This window comes from Dreissena polymorpha, chromosome 12 (assembly GCF_020536995.1).
Source record: "Dreissena polymorpha isolate Duluth1 chromosome 12, UMN_Dpol_1.0, whole genome shotgun sequence".
Classification (NCBI taxonomy): domain Eukaryota; kingdom Metazoa; phylum Mollusca; class Bivalvia; order Myida; family Dreissenidae; genus Dreissena; species Dreissena polymorpha.
In genome coordinates this window covers 33642877-33657634 of record NC_068366.1, presented here as the reverse complement: position 1 = coordinate 33657634, position 14758 = coordinate 33642877, and the positions used below count along the sequence as shown (strand labels likewise).

The 14758-nt window shown below is 34.4% G+C and overlaps 1 protein-coding gene across 1 annotated transcript; it reads right to left on the bottom strand.

The window, feature by feature from the left end:
• Positions 1 to 5594: 5594 nt before the first annotated feature.
• Positions 5595 to 13328, bottom strand: LOC127853685 (uncharacterized). Its single transcript, XM_052388401.1, has 7 exons — positions 12596 to 13328; positions 12175 to 12304; positions 11867 to 12046; positions 11017 to 11079; positions 9666 to 9849; positions 7343 to 7434; positions 5595 to 6681 (listed from the first exon to the last, which is right to left on the bottom strand). The coding sequence occupies exons 1-7, from the start codon at positions 12854 to 12856 to the stop codon at positions 5723 to 5725; spliced, it is 1869 nt and encodes a 622-aa protein (XP_052244361.1). The 5' UTR covers positions 12857 to 13328; the 3' UTR covers positions 5595 to 5722.
• Between the last annotated feature and the right edge of the window lie 1430 nt (positions 13329 to 14758).

The window sequence follows — 14758 nt, the reverse complement described above, 5'->3', positions numbered from 1 at the left end:
TACCTTTAGAAACATATCGTTTAACTAATATCAATATCAATATTACAATGATGAAATCATAAAAAAAACAAAAGAAATAACATGGTTTAAAAGGCTTCAAACTCCCATCTACACAAAGCGCGCATTTCAATGACAGGCATAATGACAGCTGATATTGTTACCGTGAAATTTATATAGTTGATTAAAAATAAATATTTTGTAAACGAATCACGGGAAAGGCATGTTAGGTGAAACACCTAAACAGTACAAAACTCAACAAGATATCTAATGATGACGTCATTCCTACGAAATGCCTAATTAGAATTAATATTTATTTGAAGTTTCGTAAAAATCCGACTATCAGTTTCAGAGATTTACCGAAGAAAAGGTCCCGTATGCTAAATAATTCAAAGAGCCATAACTCTGCAAAAACCCATACGACGACATGGCGACCACATGCACAACTAGATATTGTACTGATAAGTTCCACGAGGTGTCGTTAAATCAGTTCATTTTTCGTGAAAAACGGCGAAATGATGTTACAACTCCTGAATGTCAGAATTCTGTGTTGCTGCCTTTTTCAAATGTGTATAATTGGTAAAATATTTTACTTGGAATTGCATTTTTCGAATCGTAATATCAAGCTTTGAATAATTGTGTATTAGCAAAATGAAGAATTAACACTTCATGCAGATTTTGACGATTTTTCTTCTTCTCGGAAAATGGATTGCCACAATTTATGAGCCCCATTCTGAGAACACGGAGCTTAGTTCAAAGGCGTAAAGAGTCGTCCCTGATTAGCATGTGACGTCCGCACATGCTTTCCGCTTTTATGGTATTTTTCGTTTAAATGAGGTATTTTCTTATTGAAAATGCAGTTAAGGTGGGAAATATGATCCCTAATTGACAGTCCAAACAGGCTTATCTGGGACGACACTTTACGCACCGCACATGCATAAAGCACCGTTTTCCAAGAGCCAAGCTCATTTATATTTACCTTAACTTTTTGCATGCTGGGAAATTTGTCGTCTGCTAAAATGTCGTCTGCTGAATTTCTAAAATTAGCATTTTCTTCGATTTTTTTCAAAGAATATTATCAGAATAGCAAACAGTTTGGATCCTGATGAGATGCCACGTTTTGTGGCGTCTCATCAGGATCCAAACTGTTTGCAAAGGCCTTTAAAATTCGGTTCCCGCACTGAAAGGGTTAACAAAGAAGTGGAGCCTTTGTCAACTGTTACTGACGTTTGGAGAATGAGAACAATTTAATAACGCTACTAAATCTTACAGACTAACACTTAAAAATGAAAGACTATACTTTAACAAGCATATGTTTATTTAATATAAGTAGACGACACTCATTTTCTTGTCACAAGCAATAATTTTTGTAGAAAGTAGTATCCCATCAATACCTGCTTACATTTAATTGGCTATTTAAAATATAAGCGCACTTTACTTGACTGAACATAAATAAGGTATCACTGATATACTGCGAATGGTAGATTCGTGTGAAGTTTTAGAAATACTTAAAGTGCAAAGGTAGAATAGATATATTTAACACGATCCTCACACAATGTTGCATTCCTCATAACGGTTAATTACACTTCATATATGCATGTGCTGGGCGATACACTTTTTATTCGATTTAATCTGTTCCAACCCATTCTATACATAAAAGGTGACGTCACTACGTTATTGTCAGTAAGACCGGTGTGACACAATGGTTCCGACCCGTTTCGCAATAAACCCGTTTTGCAATAATGGTATTGCAAAACGGGTTGGAATGTCTATAGTAATTAGATTTATAAAAAAAACTGTTTTGCCATAAACCCGTTTTGCAATAAATACATCACACATGTAATAATTATTTCAAATAGATTGGTAACGGTAAAACGGAAGTTTCAATTGTCGTATTTAAATAATATTATTCTAAAGAGAGATATAACTGTGAGATATAATACGATAAAACAAAATGTGTATACAAAGTGATTTCAATCAATTTTGTACTTAAGTCAAGATAACCCAGAAACACAATAATATTATTGAAAAATAAACGTCTTGAAATGGCTCATTGCAATGTGAATTTTTGTGTTACTGCCCATTTCGCAATTCACACGTTTTTAGACCAAAACATCACATATATACTAATTGATTCCAAATGATTGGAAGCGGTGAAAGAAAGTTTCAAATGTTGTATTTACGGATTTTCTTTTTCAAAATAAGACAGAAGTGTATTTTCGACCAACAAATTACAGACGATGAAAGACATGATTAAATGTGATGAAAAAACACAGAATGTGTATATAAAGTGATTTCGTACTTAATTGAAGAAAACCTAGAATTTGGAAACTTCTGTTGCAAAACGGTTAACACTGTCTTATTGCAATATACTATTTCTATAATAACCCGTTTTGCAATACACCCGTTTCTCAATAAATTCATAGCACATATACTAATTGATTTGAATTAAAGGGATCTTTTCACGCTTTGGTAAATTGACAAAATTGAAAAAAGTTGTTTCAGATTCGTAAGTTTTCGTTTTAGTTATGATATTTGTGAGGAAACAGTAATACTGAGCATTAACCATGCTCTAATATAGCCATTATATGCATCTTTTGACGATTTTAAAACCTAAAAATTATAAAGCGTTGCAACGCGAAACGATTGAATAATTTGGAGAGTTCTGTTTTTGTCGTTAAATTTTGTGAAACTACGAAGATTGCTTATATAAGGTATAAAATACATGAAGAATATGTGCTCGGCGAAATAGCTCAGTAGGTTAAAGCGTTTTTACTTCAGGACTCTGGCAGGACTCCAGGGGTCACTGGTTCGAAACCTGCTCCGGGCAATTTTCTTTTCCTTTTTTTAATTTTCTTCTTGATTTTTTACTGGAGCTTTTATGATCCAATGTTTACATTTATCAATATAAAGCATTTAATGAATAAGTTAAAAAAATGCCAAAAATCTGTGAAAAGGCCCCTTTAAAGGATGAAAAGACAGAAGTGTTAAGTTACGACCAACAAATAAAAGAAATCGAAAGAGATCAATTTCATGAGTCAATGTGATGCAACATTACATAATGTTTATAGAGAATGAATTTAACCAATTTCGGACTAAGGTTATGAAAACCAAGATATGAAATAATGTCAGTGCAAAATGGCTTTATTGCAAAACGGGTTTTTAGAAACAAAATACATTGCAATTAGACACTCCAGCCTTTTGGCACTTACATTATTTAAGAACGGGTTTATTGCAAAACTATATTGTTTAAAAGCTATGCTGTAAACAAGCCAAATGTATGTGCTTAAGTTTATAAAGTCATTGTGCATAACAAGTGATCACTTTTGAAAAGATATATACGAATACATCTTCATAAAAGATAGAATCCGAAAACTGTACATTTACAATGTTAAACTGAGTTCTTTGTAACCATAGTTATTCCGTTTCTAAAATCAGGGTTTTTCAATGTTTAAGCACAATTGCCTATACTATTTTACCAACGAAATAAATGCCATCAAATTGCTGTGTTAACCCGACGAAAAGTTCGTAAGAGTTAACAGAGTCTTAAACGAACTGGGTGGACGTGGGTGGGGGTGATATAAACATGTGATTAAACGATGAAATAAATACGGAATTATTGTAAACAAAAACAAAACAAAATGCATTCTATATTAAATTTTCTTACTTAAATTAAATTCAAATATTTTTGACAGATCAACATAAAAGTATACTCCAATCATTTTAAGGTTATGTTGAGATCAACCTTACACTAGAAATGAAAGCCAACATGAGGCATGTTGTAGGAGTGTTGCGTTGAATCAGATAATAATAACAACGAACTTCGATGAAAACCTGTTCAGTAGTTGAACTGTGAAGTAAACATCCCTGATAGTATTTCGTTACCAATCGTTCCTATTGACATTTTTTTCGATACAACCTGAATAATTAACAAAAGAGATAATTCATGTTTACACCAAGCATTTTTGACTTAATTATACTGATTATATACTATTCATTTGTTATTTTGTCAAACGTAATTACATGAGGGTTATTGCAATTTAGTTTGAAGTTGAAGTCAGCAAATACATGTAATAAAATATGTACCAAAATCGTTAACTCGGGGTTTAAAAATCCGTTGTTGGGGTATGACATGTGTCGACTTTTTTTTTTAAATGTCCGTGTCAAAACTGGTGGTACTAACGCACCAATTTATGAACGGCTATTAACCGTCACACTAAATTACGACCAGTTCTTGATCCATTTGAAAACAATGTTAGGCGCTCTTTGGGGTGTATAATATAGAAACATGTACATATGTTCACGCAATCATACAGTGAGTTTGGTTTTAGGTCACCATACCAACACAAGGGGGCTCCCATAGCACCATACCACAAAAAACTTGAATATGTGTCAGTTAAAACCTAATATCTTGATATTTCACCTAGAATTCCAGATTCGTCGAACGTAACGTCTAGTTCGCTTATAAGGTAGGAATGTTCGGAATGACCATACACACTCCGAAATACTCACAAATACACCATGCATCATTGGGATATAAATAGTCCGTTTGCATTCGGCGCAGGATCTGGTGGAGAGGAGCAAATGTGCAATTATATTTTTGCTCAGGAAAATTCCGCGGTCTGAGCGGAAAAGCAAACAGGGACCTTCCGATTCGTAGACCAACATCCTACCATATGACCACGACCCCACAAAAAAACTATTGCATCCTGGCAATATAATCTTGTATCTGGTTTTATAGAAATTTCAAATCACTTATGAAAAGGAAGGAAACCAACGTTGAAACTATGCTTGCATTCGTATGCAGAAGCAAATTGTACCAATTCATCAGCAATGAAGCCCTCCGAAATTTAAGCTGGTGAAGAAAAGCACTTAATTTATACATATTCGTGTCAAGAGGACTGTGTCTGTAATTTGGATCAAGGTGCATCGCGCTGCCTGTTCGGTAGACTTCCTGTTTTTTTAGCAGTTTAATTACTTTTGTATTTGTATGTACCCATCCATCGACAACAATCACATTGTATTTGTTTTTATGAAGTTTCAAAACAATACATGTATTGCCCATCGCGTAAAATTGATTTCATTAGGCGCAAGAGAGACCGCATGGGTTACTGAATCTAGGCAAACTGTGTAAGGTCATACGATCCTAACCCACGTCATATATGGGTCTAAACGACACTTACGACCATTTGTTGCATTGCTTGGATAGATCTTGTCGTGCATTGCATTTATCACATTCCATGTTGACCACATTTCGTTTATTTGACAATCATGGATATTTGGTGCGATTAAGGGCTGCACATCGAGCCTTCGTTAATCATGTCACGGAGCTCTCGTTTTTTAAATACATTATTGGAGTGCATACGAATAATAAGGTGATCAGAACATTAAAGAGAATGATATTATTTTTTTTTTAAATTTATATGTGCATTTTACGATATACAAACATGATTTGCATGCACATGTATCTTATAAAAAAACTGCTGTATTTAAGACGCAAAAATATCATTAAACGATATCAATATGAACAATACTTTACCAACGAATGTTTGTGTGGTCTACAGTTTGACTTACAGTCCGTTTAAAAAAAATGAAAATAGTTTATACCCGTCGTTTATTTTGTGACAACGGTTTACACAATCAAGATGATTCAAAAACCTTTTATATGGACACGTTTTTTTCCTAATCTTGTTAACAACATGGAATAAATTTCATGCTTAGTTTCTTACTCATGAAATGAATTCTCTACAGGCTCCTGGTATTTGTCCTGGAGACCAGATCTTGGAACTAATATATCTTCACGAGGTAACACAATGTTATTTTCAAGGCAAGAGGAAAGGTTACAACTGTTACTGCGTGGTTCCAATGTATCTTCACTAGAAAACACGTGGTTGTTATCAGGGCAAGATAATCTGTTACTGCATGATTCCAATGTATCTTCACTACGGAACACATGGTTATTATCCGGGCAAGATGAAAGGTTACAACTGGTACTGCTAAGATATTGTTGTGAACAGTCACTATTAGTTCCCCTTGGATGATACTTGCCTTTTAGAATTCTTTCTTTAATATTTCTAAACGTTTTAAAAATGCAGTGTTTAATACTGCTCTTTTTCTTCACATGTCCGTTACTGCACTTCGCGTTGTCAGTGTTTCCATCCCACGACGCACACATCTCTGGAAAAGTTTGATACGGTAATTTTGGTTCAGTGAGTGAAGTTTCATTGTTTTCTGTGGATAAAGAACGATTTAATTCAGTGATATTCATATTGTTAACAGTCCTTGGCATCTCCACAGGTGAGAAATCCATGTTTAACATATTGCACGAACAAGACCGTTTGTCCAACTTAAGTTTTGGTTCTGTGTGAGATAAGTCACTGAGTCCAGTCGCAGAAAGGTCGTTGTATTCAATCGAAGGGGCGTCTTTAAGAATGTCATCGTCTTTCCATCTGCGGCAATCTGGATATGCGAACCCCATGCTGTCTTGTAAATAATTTTCCAGAGTTTCTTTCTCCTCAATGTCCGAAATTCCTGCTCCATCGGTAATGGCGTGCACGAGCTTTGAGTAGACAAACTCCTTCATTTCTTGTTTAGTGAAGTCGCAGTGGGCCCGGTAGCGAAGGATGCGCGGGATGAACACGCCCTTTTCATAAACAATGGTGATCAATTTTCGATTGCGTAAACCTGGAACAAATAGTATAAACTTAATTTAATTAGAAAACAGTTGTCGAACAATGTCCTATTTGACAACGCGTAGTTTTATTTTTGAATCGGTATATGAAAACACACGTTTGCATGAAAAATGTTTAACAACATAAACACGTGGACAAACAAACAATCGATGTGGATATATTGCATGTGAATAATTTTCTTCTTCCTTCGGTCTGTGTGTTTATCAATTAGCCCGTTCATTATGTTCTCCATCTTTCGTCAATATTACCAGTTCGATTGCATGGTCAGTTAAGTATTTCTGTATATCGTCGAATTCGCTCATTTGCGTCTTTTTGTTGATATAACACTCCTTTGATGTCCAAGCATTCAATAACAAATTATTTTGTACCGGTATCATGCTATTCCGACATAATTGTTGTGCACTGTTTTGCATGGTTAAATAGTCAGCCCCTCAAACCCAAAACAACATAACGGCGCCTATAAGCTTTAGACTTTTATTTAAAAAAATGATATTAATATTATATATGGTTTGAAGAATATGTATTACTAATTCTTGCTTTTTCTGCAGACGATATAGAAAAATGTATGTAAGACATGTATGCTATATATAGTGGGTTGGGGGGTTTGACCATATCGAGGTGGTTTATTGTTGTTTGTCCAGTGTTAGACCTACCTTTTGACAAGGCTCGAGCAAACTGCACCTGGAAATCGCATTTTGCGCTCCGCAAGAACTTGTTGGATATGATAATCAGCATTTTACGACACCTGCAGTCAAGAAACATGTTTAGGCGTTTATGTTAACATAGTTATAATGCTGCTAGAGTGGTTGTAGCTACTGTTGTAGTTGATGGCAATATATCTTATCATGATACTAATAATGGTAGTAGTAGTAGTAGTAGTAGTAGTAGTAGTAGTAGTAGTAGTAGTAGTAGTAGTAGTAGTAGTAGTAGTAGTAGTAGTAGTAGTAGTAGTAGCAGTAGAAGTAGTAGTAGTAGTAGTAGTAGTAGTAGTAGTAGTAGTAGTAGTAGTAGTAGTAGTAGTAGTAGTAGTAGTAGTAGAAGTAGTAGTAGTAGTAGTAGTAGTAGTAGTAGTAGTAGTAGTAGCAGTAGTAGTAGTAGTAGTTGTAGTAGTAGTAGTAGTAGTAGTAGTAGTAGTAGTAGTAGTAGTAGTAGTAGTAGTAGTAGTAGTAGTAGTAGTAGTAGTAGCAGTAGTAGTAGTAGTAGTAGTAGTAGTAGTAGTAGGTGTAGTAGTGGTAGTAGTAGTAGTAGTAGTAGTAGTAGTAGTAGTAGTAGTAGTAGTAGAAGTATTAGTAGTAGCAGTAGTAGCAGTAGTAGTTGTAGTAGTAGTAGTAGTAGTAGTAGTAGTTGTAGTAGTGGTAGTAGTAGTAGTAGTAGTAGTAGTAGTTGAAGTAGTTGTAGTAGTAGTAGTAGTAGTAGTAGTAGTAGTAGTAGTAGTAGTAGTAGTAGTAGTAGTAGTAGTAGTAGTAGTAGTAGTAGTAGTAGTAGTAGTAGTTGTAGTGGTAGTAGTAGTAGTAGTAGTAGTAGTAGTTGAAGTAGTAGTAGTAGTAGTAGTAGTAGTAGTAGTAGTAGTAGTAGTAGTAGTAGTAGTAGTAGTAGAAGTAGTAGTAGTAGTAGTAGTAGTAGTAGTAGTAGAAGTAGTAGTAGTAGTAGTAGTAGAAGTAGTAGTAGTAGTAGTAGTAGTAGTAGTAGTAGTAGTAGTAGTAGTAGTAGTAGTAGTAGTAGTTGTTGTAGTAGTGGTAGTAGTAGTAGTAGTAGTAGTAGTAGTAGTAGTAGTAGTAGTAGTAGTAGTAGTAGTAGTAGTAGTAGTAGTAGTAGTAGTAGTAGTAGTAGTAGTAGCAGTAGTAGCAGTAGTAGTAGTAGTAGTAGTAGTAGTAGTTGTAGTAGTGGTAGTAGTAGTAGTAGTAGTAGTTGAAGTAGTAGTAGTAGTAGTAGTAGTAGTAGTAGTAGTAGTAGTAGTAGTAGTAGTAGTAGTAGTAGTAGAAGTAGTAGTAGTAGTAGTAGTAGTAGTAGTAGTAGAAGTAGAAGTAGTAGTAGTAGTAGTAGTAGTAGTAGTCTAAATGCGTAAACAAATAAGAGGTTTCAGCGGTTTTAATATTCATGTATATTAAAATCCTCAATTGTAAGTATAATAATTCGTTTACATTTTTCTACCGTTTTTGAACATCTTCCAAATGTTTTGACCGATTAAACTAAATAACCTTATAATGTGGTCTACGATCTATAATTATTCACGCATAAACAATGTAGATAAAACGAATTATATATCTGATGAATCCTCGTACTTTCTAAAAAATGTGGAAAGGATCGATTCCATATCTCCATTAAAGCTAGTATTTCTCGATTTTGTATTAATTTTTGCGGATATGGCCTGGTGTTTGCTTAAATTCCAAACTTTTAAAACGTCTCTATTCACTAACGTGACTTTTGGTGCATAAAATATTAAATAAGCCTCTTAGATATGCCGCGAACATTGGCGATCAATCTTAAAGTAGGTTAAATGTCTTCGCCTTAGACACAACGTTTTGGACCTTTGTTTGTTGGATCAATATTTGTTTTTGTCTCTAAGTGGTAATTTCAGTATGAATAAGTTATTTTGAGTACTTCACTTGGTTAAGTTTAACTAATGACAGGTAATTATTATTCCAACTTTAATATTTTCTACCTTAATATTTCAGAAAAAATATTTTTGATTTAATTTTCATTTTTTTTTCTAAAACGAGCGCTGTACAAATTCCGTTTTTCCCGTCATCTAGAATGCATTGAATTCCCACCGTATAAACTTTGATTTGATTAAACTAGTTTACAGTACGGACATTTATCTACTCTTCGTTATGGTCGTTCTATATGTTTATACATAGAGTTCTGTGTCAGGTAAATATTAACGAGCTACAGCACTGTTCAAAGAAAATGAATATTTAAGTAAGGGTTCTTAAGTAAATTACACATTTCACTCAATTTGTTCGTTATAAATATAACCTCTTTTCAATCAAGTAAGCGCTGATCGGGCACTCTGCGGCCCCAGGTAGATCATTGCGACCCGGCACGAACAGTTTTAGTCCACGCTTGCCCTCCAGTTCATTGATCAGCTCCTTGACGAAAGCAAAATCCTCATCAGTAAAGCACACGAAGGCGTCGTAAAAGGTCTTCGAATTGTTTTCAACTGGGAAATAAAACAAGTGTTTTGAGTTCGGAAATAGTAAAGAGGATATCTCAATAAAATTAAGTTAGTTTGCGAACCTGACTTAAAACTGATGAATATGCTTACTAAACAGCCTGTAAATTGAAACAACAGAAATCCATCAAAATCCTAACGCGTTTATTACTTTAACGCCATGAATAACAACCACTTTTGCATTTGTGTTTAGTTTGATGATTTTGCTGGATTAGATATTTTACCGTTTTCATCAGTATTCTTTCATATCACTGCGGCATGTTTACATTATCCCACTTTTTCTGGATAAGCTACTTTTCCTCTACTAGTAACTGTGTACATGCCAGTAATTGACGAAGCTCTGCCAATTTTGAATCAAATGTAAGGACGAATTGTTTCAGAAAATATTGTATTACCTATCCGCGCACAAGTGATGCTAGGGAAAGGGGATCCTCAAATCTGCAGTCGAGCACTTTACAAACTGAGATAATTGGATATTTTTTTGTTATGTTTACACGGTACTTCAATGTTCGAATATCAATACATATTATCGGTATTAACTATATGTTACAGAAGCCTTATCGTAGAATTATAGCGATATTATCATTTAAACTAGAATAAAAAACAACAAAACACTTAAAATTGTACAAACCTAGCGAATCAATGTCATCATAAGGAATTAAACTATCGTAAGCACCCGATAGTCTTGTTATTATAGAGAGGTTTAGGTAGGTGTAGAACTCAGTTTATTTAGCGAGCGACAGAAAACCTGTTCACAGCACCACCAGGCTTTCGAGCGTGCAAACTTATATATGTTCGACACATACATAGTATTATATTAATCACATGAATATTTCAGCTTTTATTTTGAAACTAAACAAAAGAAATGTGACAGACAACGACTATACATTACGTCAAGAAAAACAAAAACAAAGCAAAATTACTTTGTTGCAGCCTAGATCTGGAAATGATAAAATAATTTTAAGTTAAGTTGCGGGGGTGTATTTCGACAGGGGGCGGCTGATAATAGGATGACAAGCAAAGGACCGATAACATATTTACTTTCATAAACTAGGTGTAAACAAAACACTTCTACTGAAAAATGTTTAAACGTCATAAACAAGATTGTCGTAACCGATAATGGAACAAAGGAGAGGGGCAAAAAGATTGTATTACCATCGTCCTTTGTACTGAACTTGGTTTCATCGACATTCATTTCGTCGTACCAGTCGAACTGTTCTGCAATTCAAATGCGTAAGCTACATGTAAAATCGCTATTTACGAAATATTTACTAAATATACTTCGGGCGTAGAGTCAATGATAGACGAATTATAAAACAACAAAACTTATTAAGCAAATATTGTGAACAGCCATAAAAAAAAATCATTCGAACATAAGCTCCACCCTCACATTTTATTGTGAGAGACTGTCATTTTTGGCCTCAGACAAAAGACAATGTACCAATCGATGTTTCAATCGGACATAAGCTGAGCTGTAAAAGCTATCAAACGTTTAAGTCATTTACCATTATCTTCATTCTTAATGTATTCATTGGATTATTTCACAAACGCTTTGCAATTTGTGCTTAAAACAAAATGAACTTCATTGTTTATTTCTCTCATTACATGTTAACGAATACAGAAACACACGGATAACACTAATGACAAACTCTTATAACTCAAAATCTCAAAAACTTAAACCTCAACAGTCAGCATTATTTAATATGACGAGGGAGCTTATGTCAAGGTGAGTTTTTGAAAGCAGTTTAAAAAACCAAGGTGAGCTTTTGTTCAGGGCTAGAAATAAACGGATGAGCTCTTGTCCGAGATAGTCATATTGCGGATGACATAATGTCCCCCCCCCCATCAAATTTGACGCGTGAGCGTATGTCCGGGTGAAAGTTTCTTCTACATATTGAACATAATGCATTTTTTAAATAATAAAAAAGCAAACAGTCAATAGGAAATGCCTTCGAAAAAAGAATAAATGAATTCTTTTTTATGGTTTGTGCACGTTGATTCTTACCGTCTTCATGTCCGCCATTAGCACCGAACTTTGTCGGTTGTGGAAGGTTTGCAGCTAATTTCGTCGGTAGCTTCAGATTTACACTGGACTTCGTCTTTTGCGACAGGTCTACACCTGACATATTCGGTCTTGGTAGGTCTTCGTGTGGAATTTGCTGCCCATAAACGTTACAGTCGTTCACTGAATTATGAGATTGGAACATTTGAACAAAGGACAATTAACGTCTATATCTTTGGCTAAATTGATAAAGGGCCTCAATTCAAAAAAAGCATTGAACCATAAGTCTTAGATGAACTATGCTCACTTACAAACTGTGTTTCTGCTGTCTTGGATGACGTCATAGCGTTCTAGAAGCATTAGGAACTTCCAAAGATTTCCGACCGTGGCATTGTTTTTGTTCCAAAGCTCGAGAAATTTCAGCGTTGGGCTCTGCGATTTCTGTTTAAGGAGCATCAATGTTAAATATTATCATATTCAAACTGTAATTCGAAACGATACATATTACATATATAAGCAAATAACCGGCATTTAGTAATTTATGTGACACGACACCCTTCCATAAAGCTCCTATGCCGCTCAATACTAGTAACATGCGAGAAGGACGTGTTCCCGTCTTTATGTTATATAAAAGGTCACGCTATTTACTGGGAAAGCATGCGGTATAAATAATGAAACCGAAAGCAAAACAAAGTGAGAATGATAAACAATTTGAATGTATTTTTTAAATACCTTTAACTGTGCAATATCTTGGCTGCTCATTCCAGCAAGCTCGGCTAGTCCGAATATATCACTGAACGTGTCACAAGGTTCGGAGTCTATTTCGACAACCAACGGCTCACCCTCGGAGTCCAAGAAACTCGCCAGCTTCTTCCGCGATGGTGTTTGAAGTGCCAGTATTGGCAGACAACGGTACTCTTCCGGTAGTGTTAGTTCGTCATCGTCATTTTCATCACGTTCTCTCGCCCTACTCACGTGCGAAGGATACTCCATATTGTATGGTTGTTTCTTGTAACGGCGATGTGGACGCTTTTAAGACAGGTGCGGAACAGTTAAGCAAACCCAATTACATAGCTTCGCGTCGCGTGTAATCTTCTGTTTTATTTCAATGTGCTTTGTTTAGTTGCCTGTACGACAATATTCGATTATCAAAATAGCGAATGGACATTCCCACGTTGTGAAAATTAATCCTGAGTGGCGTTTACTGCGGGTCTTAACACGTTTTGTCTTTTTACAATTAAACATCCTGTTTAATTTAACATTAAATCGATATCGATCGGTTGGGGAAACACTGAAAAAATTCCCCTGCAAATTTTGGCTGTTCACGCAACCAAATAAATACACGTATAAAAGATTTTGAAATACGGCCTTATCGATAGGGATTACCTAACTGAAATCGATTTCTGGTCGCGTTAACTGCTCTGTTATCGACTTTGGTGATGTGTCAAAATAGATTAACAATAAATTATGGCGTTTTAAAGGCAAGTCATAAATATTATAATAAGCCTTGGTGGTAAAGCGTAAGTGTAAAGTAACATTCATTATAGCGTATCAAAAGAATTCCATAATGGGCATATAATCGTGATATTTAAGATGGAGTTTATACATGTAATTGCACAATAAGAATAATCTCGTTGACGCAACACAGTAGTATCAGCATATTAACTGAACTTATAAACCGGTCATTAGTTGAGTTTTTTTTTTAAATATAAGATATCCAAAGTCAACGCAATACTGAACTTAGTGAGTTCGTAAATTGGACGCGGAGTCAATTTCTTTTTATACTCTTAAAAACTTATCATTTAAAAGCCATAAGCGTGGCTTGTTTGACGGTTGGAGAATATTTTAAAGGGCGGCGCCCGAGAGAGTGATGTCCGCTCTTTAACTAAAATTGCTTAAGTAAGATCAACATGAAATTTTTTGGTAATATTTGTTGGCAAATAATATAGACATATTATGTTCTTAAAGGGGTCTTTTCACGTTTTGGTAAATTGACAAAATTAAAAAAAGTTGTTTCAGATTCGCACATTTTCGTTTTAGTTATGATATTTGTAAGGAAACAGTAATACTAAACATTTACGATGCTCTAGCCAATATACGCATCTTTCGACGATTTAAAAACCTGAAAGTTATAAAGCGTTGCAACGCGAAACGATTGAATAATTTGGAGAGCTCTGTTGTTGTCGTTATATTTTGTGAAACTACGAGGATTGCTTGTATAAAGTAGTAAATACTTTTTTTTTTTTTTAACTTTTTTTTTTATTATTCAATATCATACATACAATGTAAACATGTATATGAGCATACAACACAGTGATTGTACAAAGCAATAAATTGTAGACATGTTATACAAGATATGCTAATATATATATATATCTATATATATTAGAGAGAAAAGAAAAGAACAACAGAGAAATAGTTATGAACAATGATGAGTTGTATGAAGTCTGAAGAAAGCATACTGGACTTGTGTGTTTTGTTGTATATTCACAATGATCTTGTCCGATTGAGAAAAAAAAATTAAACAAAACTATTTTAGAGGGATAAACTAACATTAGAGTGAAATGTATATTAGTGGACAAAACATTATGAGAATTTAATCCGATTCCATTTTTGTTCAAAGATTTGTAATGTGTCATTACTGAGGGCTATTTCTTTCTCAATCTGGATTTTTAGTTTAAGACTATGGACAAAACAATTAAAATTTGGTACTTGTTTTCTGTACTTCATGTTTAAGATAAAATATTTCATCAATATAACCATAAAATTCACAATATTATTACAGTCTATTGATTTCAATGAGTTAATTCCGAAACTTACATCTAAGAAAGATAGTTTTATGTTTAGTTGATGTTGTTCAAGAAAAGATATTAATTGATTCCAAATAGGCTGGAT

Bases quoted from the DNA above. Each gene is read 5' to 3' on its own strand.
- LOC127853685 (XM_052388401.1), bottom strand. From the start codon at position 12,856: ATGGAGTATCCTTCGCACGTGAGTAGGGCGAGAGAACGTGATGAAAAT. The intron at 12,047-12,174 runs GTAAGTGAGCAT...CTCATAATTCAG, and splicing joins AGACAGCAGAAACACAGTTT to TGAACGACTGTAACGTTTAT. The intron at 9,850-11,016 runs GTAATACAATCT...TTTATTTCCCAG, and splicing joins GTTCAGTACAAAGGACGATG to TTGAAAACAATTCGAAGACC.